This window comes from Felis catus, chromosome B1 (genome assembly GCF_018350175.1).
Source record: "Felis catus isolate Fca126 chromosome B1, F.catus_Fca126_mat1.0, whole genome shotgun sequence".
In the NCBI taxonomy this organism is placed as follows: Eukaryota; Metazoa; Chordata; class Mammalia; order Carnivora; family Felidae; genus Felis; species Felis catus.
Window position 1 is genome coordinate 39,930,824 of NC_058371.1, and position 18,894 is coordinate 39,949,717.

Sequence of the window (18,894 nt, forward strand, 5' to 3'; positions counted from 1 at the left end):
ACTGCTCACTGACAATGCCCCTGGTGACCCAAGAGCTCTGATGGAGAAGTACAATGAGATTAATGTTCAAGCCTGCTAACACGATATCCACTCTGTAGACTATGGATCAAGGAATAATTTAGACTCTCAAGTCTTATTATTTAACCAACACATTTGGGGGGCACCTGGGTGGCTCAGTTGGTATGCGTCCAACTTGTGATTTGAGCTCAGGTAATGATCTTGCGGTTCATGAATTCAAGCCCTGAGTTGGGCTCTGCACTGACAGCATGGAGCCTGCCTGGGATTTTCTCTCTCTCCCTCCTCTTTCTGCCCCTCTCCCACTTGTGCTTGTGGCTCTCTCAAAATAAATAAATAAACATTAAAAAAAAAAAAAAAAGAAGCACATTTGGTAAAACTGTAGCTGCCACAGATTATAATACTTTTTCTAATGGACCTGGGTAAAATGAATTGAAAACCTTTGGAAAGGATTCACCATTCCAGATGGCAATAGGAACATTCATGATTCATGGGAAGAGGTTAAAAAAAAAAAAAAATCAACATTAACAGAAGTTTGGAGGAAGCTGATCCCAAGCCTCATGGATGATTCTGGAGTTCAAGACTTCAGTGGAGAAAGTAACTGCAGATGTGGTGGAAATAGCAAGAGAACTAGAATTAGAAATGGAGCTTGGGGGCACATGGGTGGCTCAGTGGGTTGAGCATCTGGCTCTTGATTTTGGCTCCGGGCATGATCCAGGTCACGGGATGGAGCCTGCGTCCAGCTCCTCACTGAGCATGCAGCCTGCTTAGACTTCAAGATTCTCTCTCTCTCTCTGCCCCTCTCCCCCACTTGCATGCTGTTTCTCTAAAATTAAAAAAAAAAAAAAAATTCTCTTTCTCTTTCCCTCTGCCCCTCTCCCTGGCACGTGCACTCTCTCTAAAAAAAAAAAAACAAAAACCAAACCAACCAACCAAACAAACCAACCAAAAAAGAAATTGAGCCTGAAAACGGGACTGAACTGTTGCAATCACAGATAAAACTTTAATAAATGAGTAGCTGCTCCATAGGGACAAGCAAAGAAAGTGACTTGGGGTGGAAAAGTGACTTGGGGTGAAGATGCTGTGAAGGTTGTTGAAATGGCAACAAAGGATTTAAAGTATCACATAAACAGTTGAGAAAGCAGCAGTAGTGTTTGAAAAGACTGACTCCAATTTTGAAAGAAGTTATACTGTGGCTAAAATTATCAAACAGCATAACATGCTACAGAGAGATCATCTGTGAAAGGAAGAGTCAATTGATGGAGCAAATTTCATTTTAACAAACTGCCACAGCCACACCAGCCTTCAGCAACCACCATCCTGATCAGTCTATCAGCAGCCATAAATGCTGAAGCAAAACACTCCACCAGCAAAAGAAATTATGATACACTAAAAGCTAAGATGATGGTTAGCAATTTTTAGCGATAAAGTCTTCCTAAAGTGTATACATTTGTAAAAAAAAAAAAAAAAAAAAAAAAAGAAAGAAAAGAAAGAAAGAGAATATACATTTGTTTTTATTTAAAAAAGATTTTTTAATGTTTATTTTTTTAGAGAGAGAGACAGAGAGAGAGAAAGAGAGAGAGTGAGCAGGGGAGGGGCAGAGAGAGAAGGAGACACAGAATCTAAAGTGGGCTCCAGGCTCTGAGCTGTCAGCACAGAGCCCGATGTGGGGCTCGAATTTACAGACCACAAGATCATGACCTCAGCCGAAGTCGGACGCTTAACCGACTAAGCCACCCAGGTGCCCCTACATTTTTAGACATAATGCTATTGCATACTTAACAGACTACGATAAAGGATAAACATAACTTTTATACGCACTAGGAAGCCAGATAATTCATTTGACTTGCTTTACTGGGATACCAGCATTATTGCAGCAGTATGGAACAATAACTCCTAAGTATGCTTGTAATAAAAAATGATACTTAAACATGATTTAAGAAAAAAATCAGACAAAAAAGGGGTTTATCATAAAAAAGCTATAGTTTCCTGCAGAGTGCTTCTGCTTCTAACAGACAACTAATTTTAACTATTCCTAATTTTACTGTCTTGGGTTGTTATTTTACATCTCTAAATGTTTTACACTTCTATTTCTTGATTTATCAACATCAGACATTATCTAGTGACTTTCTCCTCTGACAGGTTAAATTATAGCAACTTGTGCCATCCTTCCTTTCCACAAACAGCTATTCTTGTTTCCTTCATTGGTCACCTCTGCAATCTTAACTACTTATTAACTCCTTCCACTCAATCCCCCACCCATTTATGCACTCACTCATCTGCCTACTATATGGACCACGGACCACAGGACCATGGAAAGCCTTTCCAGGAGGCCTAATTTAGTACTTCACACATTTAAGTGCCCAATACATATTTTATGCCAAATTAATCATGTGATTTTGAGCTGAGACTGGATGACTAGAAGGAGCCAGCCATGTAATAGCTGCTGTGCCACAGAAGTGGGTCTTGACTTCTTGGTAAGACAAGAACATTAGTGTTCCTCATGGCTCCTATCCTAGTTTACTTCTCAACTACTATCACCTGCACCTCTACTTTCACAATAACATTTCTCTCTAGGACAATTCTAAATGTTGAAATTGGTTTATATTACTACATTAGAAATCCGAGTATCAAGTGTATTACTACTATTTTCTGCAGAACTAAGTGTGTCATAGGGCAACCCCTTCTATTCTCATAACCTGTCTGCAACCCTGCCATTCACTTTGCAGTATGTCTATACCAAGTTTGGTAAACTCTTCTGTAAAGAATCAAGCAGTGAATATTTTAGGCTTTGAGAGCCATAGGTCTCTGTGGCATGAACTCTGTCCTTACAGCATGAAAGCAGTCATAGACAAGATGTGAAAAAGCAAGGCTGTGCTACAATAAAACTTTACTTACAAAAACAGATGACAAGGTGCAGTTTACCAATCCCAGTGTATAACTTTAATGTTATTGTGACCAGATAATATTATTTACCTTCTAACCCAACAAGTGTGCTATGATTATACTTCCTCCTATTTGCATCCAAAGCAATGACCAACACCTATGCCTTTCAAAGTAAAGTGCTTCTATTATAAAATATTATGAACTAAGTATATTCATAACCCAGCTTTAACCAAGCATCAAAACATGGTCAGTTATGTCTTATTTGTACCTCTCTCCATGCCCCCAACCTCCTTAATTTTGAGGTAAATCCCAAATATTTTTTTTCTTATTTTCTGTCTTTTTTGTTTTTTCTTTAATTTTATTTTTTTATTTTTTAAAATTTACATCCAAATTAGTTAGCATATAGTGCAACAATGATTTCAGGAGTAGATTCCTTAATGCCCTTTACCCATTTAGCCCATCCCCCCTCCCACAACCCCTCAGTTTGTTCTCCATATTTATGAGTCTCTTTTGTTTTGTCCCCCTCCCTGTTTTTATATTATTTTTGTTTCCCTTCCCTTATGTTCATCTGTTTTGTCTCTTAAAGTCCTCATATGAGTGAAGTCATATGATTTTTGTCTTTCTCTGACTAATTTCACTTTACTTTCTGTCTTTTTATTGGTGACTTCTTGAAATTTACCTACCCTATTAATTTTTTTTTTTTTTTAAGATTTTTAAGTAATCTTTGTACCCAACATGGGACTCAAACTTACAACCCTGAAATCAAGAGTCACAATGCTCTACAAGAAGCTGGCCTGCATGTAAATTAGAGTATTTATACTATGGATACTGGAAAACACTACAATCAGGGCTTTTAAAAATCTCCACTCCTCCCTAAAGCTAGCACTGATATCCTTCCTTTCTTTTCTTGGGTCCTTATGCCATTTTCATTCAGTTATTATCAATCTAATAGGGTTGCAAGAAGGAAAGAAAACTAACATATTTGATTAGTCTATTTTTAATCAAAAACCTGCTTTCCCTTTTTTTCTCTTTAATTAGGGTTGTGTTACAGCCAAACTATACTACATGGTAGTACACAGTATATCTGGTGTTACTTATAATGGTGCATTTCAAATAGGTAGTACACAGAACGGATCTCTTACCTGCATATCCAGTTCATGGCACCTTTGAGCGATTTCTTCCTTTGCTGACAGAGCTTCATTTAGTTCCTCCGTTGTTTTCTTCAACTAGTTACAAACAAAGAGATACAATAAACATTTCAATATGAAGTAGCAACAGTTAATAATTACATAGGTACAATAAAGAATTAAAACATTTCCATCCCATTTCTTTCTGAGGGGCAGGGAGAAATGGAGAATCCTTCTGGAGAGTCAAAAGAAGGCATTTCTAACTGAGTATCTTCTAGTCCTAAGTCTTGTTTTTTCTGTACTCTGAATCTGGTACTTTCCCCTTATCAAGTTTTCTTACATTTGCCTATCTGGGCTACATGATTCTTGGTAATGTTGATTCTGTAATAAGTGAGAAATTTTACCTTGATAAAATATGCATGTGCTAGAGGATAGGGGTTTCAATAGTTGAAATATATAGCCGATGTATTTCAACCCAAGTTCTTCAGTCATATTAAACCTTTAGTTTGCATAACAGTTTTTAAATTATTATTATTCTGATTCTCAACACAAACCAAACACTTCTAAGTTGTGTCCCATTATTATATAAACTCTAAGTTAGCAAAGCATGAAAAAATTAATTAATTAAAATTAATTACTTAATTTAAAAAAAGAAAAATTGGCCAAAAAATTATAGTGGCTTTTCCTTTCACATGACCAAACTTCTGTGTAATATAGATACAAAAAAATTCATAAAGGTAACAAACTTTAGGGGTGCCTGGGTGGCTCAGTCCGTTAAGAGTCAGACTCTTGATTTAGGCTCAGGCCATGATCTCTGGTTCCAGCCTCCCCCCCCAACCCCGGACCCCCCCCTTAAGGGATTTTCTCTTTTTCCTTCTCACTCTGCCCCTCCCCTGCTCACATGCTCACACATGCGTTCTTTCTCTCTCTCTCTCTCAAAATAAATAAACTTAAAAAAAAAGTAACACCTTTAAAACCTAACATCACAAAGTAAGGGAAGCAAATTACAACTTGGGTTAAAATCATATGTCCAAAGATGTTCCTACAAAACATTTAGAAACCATGGGGAAGAAATGAGAGAGGGTAATGTGAAGATATCTGTTCACCCTTTGGGACAGATGTCTCAGGATAGTTGGAACATAGAAACTGACAATGTAACTAAGAGTATTCTACTGAAAAGTAGTAATTAAAATTACAAAATAACTTTTGGTTAAAACCACAAGAATACACCACAGAGTTCCTTTAAAAATATAGTACATTCCTTAATGTATTTAAGTATCTGTTGACTATTCGTCACAAAGATAAAGGGTAAATGGTCTTTCTCACAAAGATAAAGGAAGAATAATGTGAAATAAAAGGTATTTTGTATTATAAATAAATCATAAGATTAAATGCATGCCATTTTCCAGAAAATGCTGTGTGTTAAATGTAGCATGAAGAAAGATATCACTAATGGAAAAAGAAAAATCATGACTAGGAAATACGAATTACAATGACTTTAAGTTAAAGTGGGTTATGCAATATTTTAATTACAAATTACAAATGTAATTACTAATGTGTAATATCCACTAGTAAAGTAGCTTAAGCTCTTGAATTTTAGTAAAAAACAATGAATTAAACCAGTATATTCTATAAGCAATTTCAAATGAAACATTCTTTTTGTGAATATATAAGGTTTATTCTTTTCAATCTCTGCATGGATAAAAACAATGCAAAATGAGATACCTGGCGATCAAGGTCAACATAGGCATCATTTCCAGCAGAGACAGGAGATTCCTTACTCATCAGCTGAAATTAAGATTTAAATGATTGTAACTATGTGGCAAAAAAGACATCATATAAAATGTACTTACATAACAACACGAATACCCAAATCACCATAAAATTATAAAAATGAAAACACAAACATAAAAGGAACATTTTCTTACACATTAAAACTTTTCAGTCTGGAATATTTTTTCATTCTAGAATAATGCCTTCATTTAAAATTACAAGTCTAGGGGACACTTGGGTGGCTCTGTTGGTTGATTTCAGCTCAGGTCATGACCTCATGGTTTGTGGGATGCAGCCCTACGTTGGGCTCTGGGCTGACAGCTGGGCTCTGCCCCTCCCCCCACGCTCGTGCGCACGCTCACACTCTCTCAAAATAAATAAATTAACATTAAAAATAAATAAAATTATAGGTCTAAATTCTGGTGCTCATTTTCACTGTAGGCCCAGTCATAAGAATCAAGTATTCTTATCACTAAAAAGACAAGTCTTTTAGTTTAAGAAGTGGCTAAATATTTTAAAACTGACTTTTCAGTTAAAAAAAAACAAACAAAAAAAACAAAAAAAAAAAACAGCAACACAAGTAACTATTTCTAAAGAATAAATATGGTCAACATCAATATAAATCAATATAAGCCAAAATGAATTGGCTGATGTTTATAACACATGCACACACAAATCTATGTCTTAGCCTCTCTCACCCTTGTGTTGCAAAGAGAAAGGATCCATAAAGTGTGAGGGGCTAGGGGAGAAAAAGATAAAATCTGATTGTGACAAAAGTCAGGGGCAGACCCAAATGGTCTCAATTTTCTGTTGCTTCCTTCTTATGTTCTGTCTGAAGGACAAAAGAAAGGGGGACAATTAGAAATGTGGGGATGTTCTGTTGAGAGATTTTATAATTTCAGCCTTTAATCCCAATCTGGAGTGACCTGAAATGTTATGTTCAGCTGTACCTTGTTCTTATCAGTGGTTCTCAAAGTGAAGTTCTCAAAACAACAGCATCACCATTGTCTGGAAACTCATCAGAAATGCAAATTACCAGGTCCCAGCCCAGATGTACTGACTCAGAAACTCTGGGGTTAGGGTTCAACAACACGTTTAATAAAGTCCTCCAGCTGATTCTGATGCATAATGAAGTTTAAGAATCACTGCTCTATATTAATGGGATGAGAAGAGTTCAAAGTCCCTTAGCATAATTAGGGGGAAAAAAAATCTTAGGAAGAGCAAAAAATACTGGTTTCAATGTTTATGCTTTTATTCTGACAATATTAATCAAAAGATTTTTAAGACTTCTTCCAACTGAAAAAATAATCCCATGGTAGAGAAGATATAATTCATTAAAAATATAAAAAGGAAAAATCATTATTTTACCATCTACAATAATCACCTTTTATAATTCTGAAATATTTAAGAAGCTACCAACCATGGGTGTAGCACAGGTCAAGTGAAAAAAACCATCACAGTGTGATAAGGGCTGTGACAGATTATCAGAGAGGTGGTATCTGACTTGGAGGCAGGTGGCAGAAATACTAGGAGTGATCTCCTCCCCATCTTTTTCCTTTTCCCATTATTGCAGTTAAGTCCTCCTCATAACACAGCAACACTTCTGAATAAAAACCTAGGTGTCCTACACTCTGAACACAACCTTTTGTCATCCCTGCTCTCTCATTCAATTATGCTTAGTTTACGTGCTTCTCCACTTGAGGTTTCCAGGCCCTCTACCTCCCTCCTTTCTCCCAGGTTTCCAGTCAGAACCCATCACTTTCTTTCTTATTCTGCTTAGACTTTATAGTAAACATTCTTGTTTTTGTCTGCTCACATTTACTCTTCTTTATTTTGCTAACATCATCTTATTTTCTGCAATCTTCCTCCACTGATTTAGCTTCCATGGTTCATCATTTGTTTAACCAACTACCTTCTCTTTCTAGCCTAGATTTTTCATGGTCTATTATGTTGATAACTTTTGCCAATATCATCACTTCTCTTACGTCCATTCCTTCTTCTTCCTGGCAAAATCTCAGTCTAGAATCAATCCAAATACCTGTCTGTTCTGACCATAAATCCTGACTGCTAAGTACTGAGAGAGTAAACAAAAAATATTTTAATCCTAAAACACTATTAATACATAGTTTCCAATTTCAACTGGGACTTCAAAGTTGTCCCCAAAGTATAGTTACGCTTCCCCAGTCAGCAGTCTCTTTATTCCCTTCAGAGATTATTCTAAACCTTTCCTACTTCTCAAACCTCACCAACACCACCATACTCTTCACCAGGAAACTTTGTCTCCAAGATGAGCATAAGGGGAGGGAAACAAAAACAATATAAAAACAGGGAGGGGACAAAACAGAAGAGACTCATAAATATGGAGAACAAACTGAGGGTTATGGGAGGGGCTGTTGGGGGGGGGATGCGTTAAATGGGTAAAGGGCACTAAGGAATCTACTCCTGAAATCACTGTTGCACTATATACTAACTAATTTGGATGTAAAATAAAAAATAAAACAAGTTAAAAAAAAATCTTTGTCTTCAAATAAGAATTTCTCATGTCTTAATCCACAAAATTGGCAACATTCATGCCCATCCTTTCCTTCTCCAATCTTGTAATATAAGTATTGTTCTTCCCATAGTAGGCTAATCCTTTGTGCTCCCTGACCCAGTCCCTTCCCAGCTTCTCACAGACCCTGTATCATTTATCATCCTCTCTCTTATAAATCAACATCTGTCCTTCTCTTACTTGTGGCTTCTTCCAATTAGCATTCAAAGAATTAAAAGACTTATCATTTACTTGACCACCATTTACATTTCTCCAAAGAATGATCCCATGAAAAGATTCTCAACATCATTTGCCTTTAGGGAAATGCAAATAAGCCACAAGGAGATACCACTTCACACCCACTAGGATGGCTATTATAAAAAAGATGGACATCAACAAGGGTTGACAAAGAGGGGAAAAACTAGAATCCTAGTGCTGGTGGTGGGAATGTAAAATGCTACAGCACCCATGCAAAAGAAGTTGGTGCATCCTCAAAAAGTTAAACAGAGAATTACCATATGACCAAGCAATTCAATTTCAACATAGGCAGAATAGGTGTTTTATAAAAAAAAAACAACAACAGGGGCACCTGGGTGGTGCAGTCGGTTAAGCGTCCGACTTCAGCCAGGTCACGATCTCGTGGTCCGTGGGTTCGAGCCCCGCGTCAGGCTCTGGGCTGATGGCTCAGAGCCTGGAGCCTGTTTCCGATTCTGTGTCTCCCTCTCTCTCTGCCCCTCCCCCGTTCATGCTCTGTCTCTCTCTGTCCCAAAAATAAATAAAAAACGTTGAAAAAAAATTAAAACAACAACAACAACAACAACAACAAAAAATCAAAAACCTGGGGAGCCTGGGTGGCTCAGTTCCTAAAGCATCCAACTCTTGAGTTCAGTTCAGGTCATGATCTCATGGTTGTGAGATTGAATCCACATCCATGCCCAGCGCAGAGCCCACTTAAGACTCTCTCTCTCCCTCTCCTTTTGCCCCTCCCCAGATGTCTCTCTTTCCCTCTCAAAAACAACAACCCGTATACTAACATTCACAGAAACATTATTCACAATAGCCAGAAGGTAGGAACAACCCAAATGTCTATCAATTGATGAATGGATAAACAAAATACTACACATCCATACAATGCATTATTCAGCATAAAAAGGAATATGTATTGATACATGCTACAAAAGAACCTTGAAAATATTATGCTAAATGAACAATGCTAGACACAAAAGGTCACATATCCTATGTTTCCATTTATATGAAATATCCAGAATAGGGAAATTTATAGAGACAGAAAGCAAATTACTGGTTGATGGGGGCTGGAGCAAGGAGGAAATGAGAACTGCCTGTGTAATGGGTGTACAAGGTTTCCTTTTGTGCTGATGGAAAAAGTTCTGGAACTAAACAGTGACAATGCTTGCACAACATTATGAGCACACTAAATGTTACTAACGGCAAATTTCTGTTATATGTATTTTACCATGGTAAAAAAAAAAAAGTCTAAGTCATTAGTACTTGAATAAAGAAATACAAATACAATGTGCCCCCCCCCCCCAAAAAAAAAAAGCCCTCCTTCTCCCCCCTAGGTCCAATCAATCACCAAGCCTATTGATTCAAGCTCTAACAATTTTCAAATCTGTCCACCTGTCTCCACCCTGCCATAACCTAGTTTAGGCTTCCGTCATTCTTTGCTGGATAATTATCAAGGTTTCTCAACTGCTCTCCCATTTTCTAACCTGGTTTTCCTCCAAACCATTCTTCTCATCATATGGATTTTCTTAAATACAGACTTCAGTGTATTTTCTCCTTAAAATCTATTCATTGGTTTCCAAAGTCCCAAATCTCTAATGAAACTGCTCAATATTCTAATGATCTTAGGTCTCTGGTTTCATTTCTAAGCACTCCCTCCTTCACCATGTTTGCTACAGGCACCTTCTTTCAATACCTCCAACATTCCATGCAGGTCTTGCTTCTCTTGCCACCTGGACTTTAGAACAATTTTTACCCCTTCCTCATGTCATCTCATCCTTCTGTGCTCAGATGAGATGCCACCTTCCCTGAGAAGCCTTCCCTTAAGTCCCCAAGCTGAGTTAGCTACTTCTTGGAGGTCCTCTTAATATTTTCCCCAACATGGTACTTTTCATTTTGAATGCTTTAAATGGACGTGAATTGCTTGGTTAGCCATTTCTCCCATGAGACTTAGACTTTCTGGGGCAAGAGACCATGTCTGTCTTTTTCACAATTGTATCCTGAATGCTTCTGGTGTATCTATAGCTTCTGGTGCATATTAAGGGCTTGACAGTATGTGTTAAATGCATAAAAGGAATATGCACATAAAGACATATAATCTATTTTTAAAATCTAGTTGTATGTATAATTTTATATACTTTGTTCACGTGACATTTTAAATGTTTTCCCTTTGTCATAATATACTTTTTAAAAATTTTATCAGCTATATAATATTCCATGAGATGGAGGTACCCTAAGTTAAACACTTGCTTACTAATGGATGCACATTATTTTCATATTTCTATTAATATAAAATAGCTTGGGGGTGCCTAGCTGGCTCAGTCAGAAGAGCACTGATTCTTGATCTTGAGGTTGGGAGTTCAATCTCCATGCTGGGTGTAGATATTAAATAAATAAACCTTAAAAAAATAAAATAAATAAAATAGTTGGAAAAACACTGTTGTACCCAATCTTGGTCTGAATTTCTAAATAATTCCTTGGGCTAGATATGTAGAATTAAAAATCGTTTGGTCATAGACTTTAATTTTAAAAATATTTCTGATTATAGATGCAAACCTGTTATTATAGAGAAACTGGCAAATATAGAAAAGAATATAGAACATCCAACCACTTGGAGATAATTAACATTTTGCAAGTTTGTTTTCACTCATCTTAATCTCTAACAGAAATGGGATTCTATTGCTCATGTGCTCTGTTTCCCTAGACAAGTCTGACCCATGTTGTTATATGTTTTCAATGCTACATATTATGCCAAAGTATTATTCTACCATAATTGACTTATCTGTCTCCCTACTGCTGAGTTCTATGCTTCACTTTCCCTTTTATAAAATGGGGATAATAACAGTATATACCTCAAAACATTACAATTAATTTTTCATTTTTTTATTGTGGTATGTAGAACCACATGTAGTTGTAGAACTATTACATGTAGTAGTATGTAGTAGAACATACTATATGTATGAACATATATGTAGAACATATGTAGAACATAAAATTTGCCATTTAAAATTTTAAGTGTAGATTTCAGTAGTATTAGTTATAATTTTAAGAGTTAATAGATGCATTGTATTTACTAAGTACCAGCACTATCTTGCACATAGTAGGTGCTAGATGAATGTTTGCTATTACTATTATGTACCTCTGTATTTCAGATCTCCTTCGGATAAATTCCTAAAAATAGAATTGTAGGATCAATTATTGTAAGGCAGAACTGTTAGTGGCTCCTTATTCTTTTTCCTATTTTTGCTTAATAACAGACTCCTCAAATTGTGGTTGGGCTATGACTACCTGGAATAAAGACCACATTTCAGGGGTGCCTGGGTGGCTTAGTCAGTTGAGCAACTGACTCTTGATTTCAGCTCAGGTCATGATCTCATGGTTTGAGAGACTGAATCCCACGCTGGACTTCATGCTGACAGCGTGGAGCCTGCTTGGGATTCTCTCCCTCTCTTTGTCCCTCTCCTGTTCTCTATCTCAAAATTAAAAAAAGACCATATTTCCCAGTTTCCCTGTGTAGCTGTGTGAGTAATATCTGGCTAATAGGAGTGAGAATTGTTGAAAGTTTACTTAGAGGAAGTAACTATCCCCTCAATCCTTCCTGATGGCTGGAAATGTGAATGTGATAGATGGAACTTGAGAAGCCACAGATGACTCCCACTCCCACAGATGCTCCCACTACCTGGGAATCATATATTAAGGATGGCAGACAATAAGAAACAAGAAAGCTGGAACCCTCATGACGATAGAGCAAAGTCCAGGACCACTTAAGAGCAAAATCTTCTATCTTGCTTAAGAGGTACTCATTTTGAGGGATGACTGGGTGGCTCAGTCAGTTAAGTGTCTGACTTTGGTTTGGGTCATGATCTCATGGTTTGTGGGTTTGAGCCCCACGTCAGGCTGTGGGCTGAGGGCTCAGAGCCTGGAGACTGCTTTGGATTCTCTGTCTCCCTCTCTCTCTGCCCCTCCCCAACTCACACTCTGTCTCTCTCAAAAGTAAAAGAAAAACATAAAAAACTTTTTTTAAAAGAGATCATTGTTTTGATACTTTAATACTCATGACTTAATATCTTACATGATAAAAAGAATATGACTTGATTTTAAGATGTATCAGTTTATCTTCCTACCATCAGAGCTGACTGCTAAAGTGATCTTTTCAAAGCTTTGTTTTTTTTAAATGTCCTGTGTAGTAATGAATTTGGCTGGCCTTTGTCCCGTTACTGGCAAGTAGCCTCTCAATCTCTGGGATTTCCTAACTGATAAAGAGTATCTATGATCTGTGGGTCTCTAGGTAGCTTAAGCTAAAAAGATGAATGACTCCAGTTGGGGGCTGGTCATGCCAGGAAGACCAGATGTATCAGATTATCACTTGATAATGAGCCTGACTTCTGATGGGGAGGAGAGCTAGAAACTGTGTTCAACCCCATGGTCACAGATCCAAACAATCATTCCTTCATAATGAAACCCCAATGAAAACTCTGGACATGAAAACTCAGGTGAGCTTCCCTGGCTGGCAGTACATGTTAATATGCTGGGGGAGTGGTGGTATGCCTTGATACTATGGACAGGTAACAACAGAAACTTTGCATATGGGACTCTCCTAGACCTCACTCTATGCATTTTGGGGGTGGGGGGAGTTGGTTCTGGTTTGTATTCTTCTGCTATAACACTGTCATCATTCCTGAGTTCTGTGAATCAGCACCCTGAGGGGGTAATGGGAACCTCCAGATTTATAGTCATTTGGTCAGATTTTTAAAAAACCACAACTTTATTTAATTTGTATTTAGCATTTTTCATGTTTGTTATATTTTTTCTCTGTCAGATGCACATTCACATCCTATATTGTTTTCTAGTACCCCTAACAATCTGTTCCCCTTTTATGATCAAAAACATTCTCACATCCTGAGATAAACTGGTTATATTAATCTACATTTTATTTTTACTTTTATAGTTTTATGTTTCACATTTGATGGAGTTGAGGACATGCTATCCCAAAATGTGGCATCCTGGCATACTGAATATTTCAAGCTGAAGGAATCTGAGTAGGTACAGGAAAGATTTTCTACCTTCTCCTGAAGCAGGTCATAAGACCCTCATGTGAGAGGTGCTCTCCCTATACTCAGATGAAAGAAGCATCCTTATCTCCAAAGATAGATTTTGAAAGGATTCTGAATGAATAGGATATGCTGTTTTCCCCAGGTTACTATCCTTAGCTCAAACCTTTTTTGCCCTATCACATTTTTCCATGATTCTCCACTCTTCATCAAACCTAGCATCAAAACACTCAGGTTTAAACACGTCTTTAGTCTTCGTTTCCTTAAGAAGGTTCTGGTGTAATGTAAAACATCCCTTAAACGCATTTGTACCCTTTTTCTTGTTAATCTGTCTTTTGATAATAGAGGTCCCAGCTGCGAATTTGGATGGGTAGAGGAAAAGGTATTTTTCCTTCCCCACAGTTTCAGTATAAATATTCATCTAGAAACTGCTCTGGATATGGTTGGAGTTGAAGGCGTATTTTCTGCCAAACAAGAAACTAACAATTAAGTGTGAGGTACACTGCTGGTTTAAGATATGTATTTATAATGGCTTTAGGAATTAGTCTACTATTCCTAGTTCAGTAGAGCAATTTTAAAAATTAGGAATAGTTACTGAATATACCTAAAGACAAATGTTTAAGTTTTAAATAAAAATGAGAAAAATGTATGATTTTTTAAAATAAAAATGAGGCAAGCTATATTGTAAGTGTAAGAAAAAAATTCTCAAAAAAAAATGAGGAGAATCTTTTTTAAAAATCTTTACTTCTGCTATTCATATTCCTATTTGCTTCTTTAATTTCTCACACATACTTAAAGTTCCAACGTACCTCTTGAATGGCTGTCATGACAACATGTTGAACAGATTCCTCCATCATCATAATGGCTTGGATGTACTCTGAAAACAAGAATAATCTGGAATGTCACTGTTCAAGTTAAAGATACTCAAGGGAGTAAAAGGCTTACACTTCATGAATTCTTATAAGTAGTCTCCCATGTTTTGACTCTTCCCAGGAATTCTTCATAAGTGGTTAAATATCTGCACCACAGGTAAAGTACAGGCTGAAAGTTACAGTAGTTCTTTCTTTAAGAAACCACACCCACCACCCCATTAATTTACAAAGTTTGAGGCTACAAGCTAAAGGTCACAGGAATACAGTATCTCAGGAATGCAAGACAATGAATTGGTAAAGCCTAAAGCCAGGATGGAAAGAACTCCTTATTGCTATTCCTAAAATTTAGAAATCTGTCTTTCACATTATACTTTGTTACAAGTTAAAAAAAATAACTCTGAAGTCTGTGCCTTATGCTTGTGTGACAAAGCACTGCACTGTGTACAATTTCTACCTTAATATTTTCTGCTATAGAATAGAAAAATCTTAATAAACCTGAGAGTTGCTTAGGACAATGAATTAAGACGAAATTAAGATAGAAACTGATACCATAAAAAAAATAAATATTGCATAACCCTGGACTTTAAAATACACACATCTCTAATAAGCTGAAGTACCAATTTCATCAATCTTACCCTCGCCACTGCCAAAAAAAGAGAAGGATCTCTCAGCTGTCAGTAATGAAAAAGCTGAAAAAAATTATTTCTTGTCTCCTAAAAACAAAGCCCTAGAAGTACTTTTCCTTATTTGCAAATCCAACAATGAATGGAAAAAGTGGCATTAAGCATAAAATAAAATCAACAGGCCAGGTGGGTTCTAACAAACATGGTAAATACATTTTAATAAGAAACATTTAAAAGAATAATTAGGAAATTTTAGTCTCAACCTGCCTCTCCACATACATCCAAAAAATCCTCTCCATATGTACACCAAAAACTTGTCTCTGCCCTTCAAGTATTACATGATGGGAGTCTTACTGTGAAATTGTTAAAGTGAACTTACGAGACTCATGTATTTGGAATGCCAAGGTGTATAAAGCTGTGTGTGACAGACAACTTATTAAAAACAAACGAACAAACAAAACCAAAGTATTTTGACAACACTACTAAATTGTGACATGCTGACAATCTGGTTATTGATGCCAAAGATTTTAAAAAACATGTTTTTAAGCAAGTGTTGTTCTTAGGATACTTGTACCCAATCAAATGTGTGGTGACACAAACATACACAACACACTTTAATCACAGGTATTTTCTTAGGACAATAGTAGGAATGTATCAGAACCACTATTTGGGGAAAAAAAAATTCTTTAGTCTGAGCTCCGTTTCCTGTTCTGTTTTGTTAATGAGGAGCATCCTCTAAGTGTTGGAATGCAAGGGAGTGCTTGTAGATGTTCTGTTCAAAGCTACTACACACAGAATCCCAGGGCTATGGAGAAAATGGCATAGCTAGGATGACTAACAGCCCTCAAAATAAAAGACTGTGAACATGGAAAAGAAAAAGCAGTGGCACTGATAATGGGGAAGGAAACTTAATGACAGCCTATTGGAAGTGAAGAAACTAACAGTGGGAACAGGGAGGTAAGGAAGTTAGTAAGGTGTGAGAGGGGAAGCGTTAGTTAAGAAGCGGTGTTGCCACGTCAAGGCCCTTCCCCGCGAACACCGTAAAATGCTACATGATAAAATGATGATGACAACTACGTTAATGTACAATTTTTGAAAAGAAAAAAAATTTACAAATCTTGTGTCCAAAATATAAATATATATGATTATTTGGTGCAGATCTATGAGGCAATGAATGAGGTGTGCTATGTCACAGAGTTCATCCTGAAAACAGCTTTTTTAAGGCCAAAATTTATAGCAGGTGAGTATGAGGAGCATGATTTAAACATGGAGAAACATGGGTTATTGTCCTTGCCTAGCCTTTCACAAACCAGAAACCTTGGGCAAATCACGTAATACTTAGTTTTCCTCATGTGTATAAAGTATTTTTTTTGTTCTATGAGTACTTAATAAAGTACCAGGCAGAAGACACTTAGAAATGATTAGTGGTATGTTTTATATTACTAATATTTGCCTTTTCAATTTTACCACCATTTATTTGCCCTGTTTAGGAAGACAGATGGCCAATATAAATGTATGTTAAGTCAATGTTCTGAGCAATTGCTCCTTACTTTTAGTAACTGAAAAACTCATCTAAACATAAAAGCTTTTTTATCCGTATAGCACTTTATGGATTACAAAGCAAATACGCATATACAATTTCATTTACTCCTCACGACTATCAGGTTTTGTATCCTCATTCTGTAGATGTGGAAATGGGCTGAGTACCTAGTCTAAAGTCAGTCAGGTAGTAAATGGCAGCGCCGCTTTAGTAAGCCTCACATTACACTGAAAATCTGAACTCAGGAATTCATTTACTTTGATTCTTGGTTCTCAACTATGTTTCTGAAAACAGGGAATGCCCTCTGGATAAATAAGATGTTAAAATCCTGTTCAAAGGTTTCATCATTTATACACAATTTCAAGGGAAAAAATGAATCTAGGTGTTACACAGGACTCTTGGTCTGTGTGAGAATCTGGATAAATATTATGATTGCTTTCCATAGGACTATGGATATAGGTAACATTCTTGTCTTTTCCTGTGATAAATATAATTGGTCAACTCTTAACAGGTATGCTGCTTCCAAGAGTAGGTGAATCTCCTAACAGAATAAGCACATACGAGGTCATTATCTGAATTCAGTCAACTACGTTAAATAATTTTCACACACCTTTTAAAATCAAAGCATCTACTTAGAAATTTAATGTGTCTGGAATCTTATTTATAGCAATCTTCTAACTTCTGCCAAAAAACTTTTAGACATCTTAGTAATATATAAAAATCACAAATGTAGAAAGTTCTCCATTTTAATTGTTAAACTGAATAAAGAAAACTAAAACTTACTGTAAGAGCATGCATACTAAAATCTAACAGGAATGAGGACAAAGAGAAATAAATACATTGTTAGAAAAAAATTCCTGGATCACACACCAATAAAACTAGTCACAGTTTCAAGAAAACGATATTGACAGCTATTAAACTTATCACATTAAAACACTGAAAAGGTATAGACAATTTAAATAAAAATCTGTTTTGCATTACCAGGAGTGAGGAAGAAGGAATAAGAAAAAAAATCTTTGGGTTTAAAAAGATAAAAACCTCCGTCTTCTACGAAGTTCATACAGTAACAGTAAAACGCTGTGCCCTCATTGTTTGGAGTAGTCCCTATGTACCTTCTATTTCATCACCCCTCATCCCTTCCTTACTACTCTCTAATTATAGTGGTGGGTTTTTTCAGTCTGTCAAAGATAACCTAAGTCATTATGACATTCAGTTTCTACTACTCAGATTACTCTTCATCCATCTCCACATCTTTGCTTAAATAACTTCCCTGGCCCATTACACTTTACCTTCACAGCACTCATTCCCATTCAGACCACACAGTTATTATGTGTGACATTGCTTCCTGCCCTCCCTCCACTCACCAACCTGTTCCACAAGGGAAGGTACCGTGTCTGCTCTGTCTGGCAATGTGCTCCTAGCCCCAGCATAATGCAGGAGTTTGGTAAATATTTGTGAAATGAATCCTTCATACTTGCAATCTAAAGTATCCAATTTTAAGTTCCCAGAGCTAAATTGATCCAGTATAACATTACCATTATTACTGAGATTAATTTAGCTGGACATTTTCCAATTAACAGTAAATTTCATTACATTCACTGTAGCTAAAACTAATCTATTCAAAGAATTATATAGTCCTGCAGATAGGGAGAGAATCCTCATAATCAAATTTATTCTAAGCTGCAAAACTCTTTTAAGCTTGCAAACAAAGTACTAGCAAAATCATAGAAAATGACATTGCTTGAGGGTGGCCTTGCGAAGATGCTATTGTTTGTACTACTGATTTATATATAATCTATACAATATGTATTCCTTTGCTTAATTATTTTAAATGCATACCCTAACATCAAATAAATTACCTTGCTTCTGTTCGCAGTTCACAGCACAGCCTAAGATGAGTTGAAGCATCCTTCCGAGCTCTGCGGCATCAGAATGTTCCCCAATGAGGTTCACATCAGGAAGGGTAAAGTCATTAATTTGCTGTCCTAAGATCTGAATAGAGACAAAAGGATTAGAACTGCATTTACATTTATATGTCCAAATAAAATATTTGATACAAATTAGCTCATCAGCACCAGAAACTCATTGCTAAGGGCAGAGCTATTACGTCAATTTCACTTTCAATTTCTATTTTTACCTCCTATAAGCTAAATTATAATGATCTTGATTTACAAATTTAGTCCCAATCTGGTATATGGTATGAACACTGAGAAAAGAAACTGAATACTTTGATT

At 36.5% G+C, this 18,894-nt stretch overlaps 1 protein-coding gene and 1 long non-coding RNA gene across 9 annotated transcripts in view; one reads left to right on the top strand and one right to left on the bottom strand.

The window, feature by feature from the left end:
- Positions 1 to 18,894, bottom strand: part of HOOK3 (hook microtubule tethering protein 3) — a 115,791-nt gene that overhangs the window by 64,299 nt on the left and 32,598 nt on the right. For all 8 annotated transcript variants that reach the window (XM_019828496.3, XM_045055478.1, XM_023252550.2 and 5 more), the window contains 4 exons: positions 18,520 to 18,652; positions 14,435 to 14,502; positions 5,754 to 5,816; positions 4,044 to 4,127 (listed from right to left, as the gene is read on the bottom strand). In XM_019828496.3, the coding sequence (XP_019684055.2) occupies positions 4,044 to 4,127; positions 5,754 to 5,816; positions 14,435 to 14,502; positions 18,520 to 18,652 (348 nt within the window). The remainder of the gene's footprint in view (positions 1 to 4,043; positions 4,128 to 5,753; positions 5,817 to 14,434; positions 14,503 to 18,519; positions 18,653 to 18,894) is intronic.
- LOC123384833 lies at positions 14,351 to 18,723 on the top strand. Its single transcript, XR_006596499.1, has 2 exons — positions 14,351 to 14,654; positions 18,537 to 18,723. It is a non-coding gene; the product is annotated as an uncharacterized LOC123384833 (long non-coding RNA).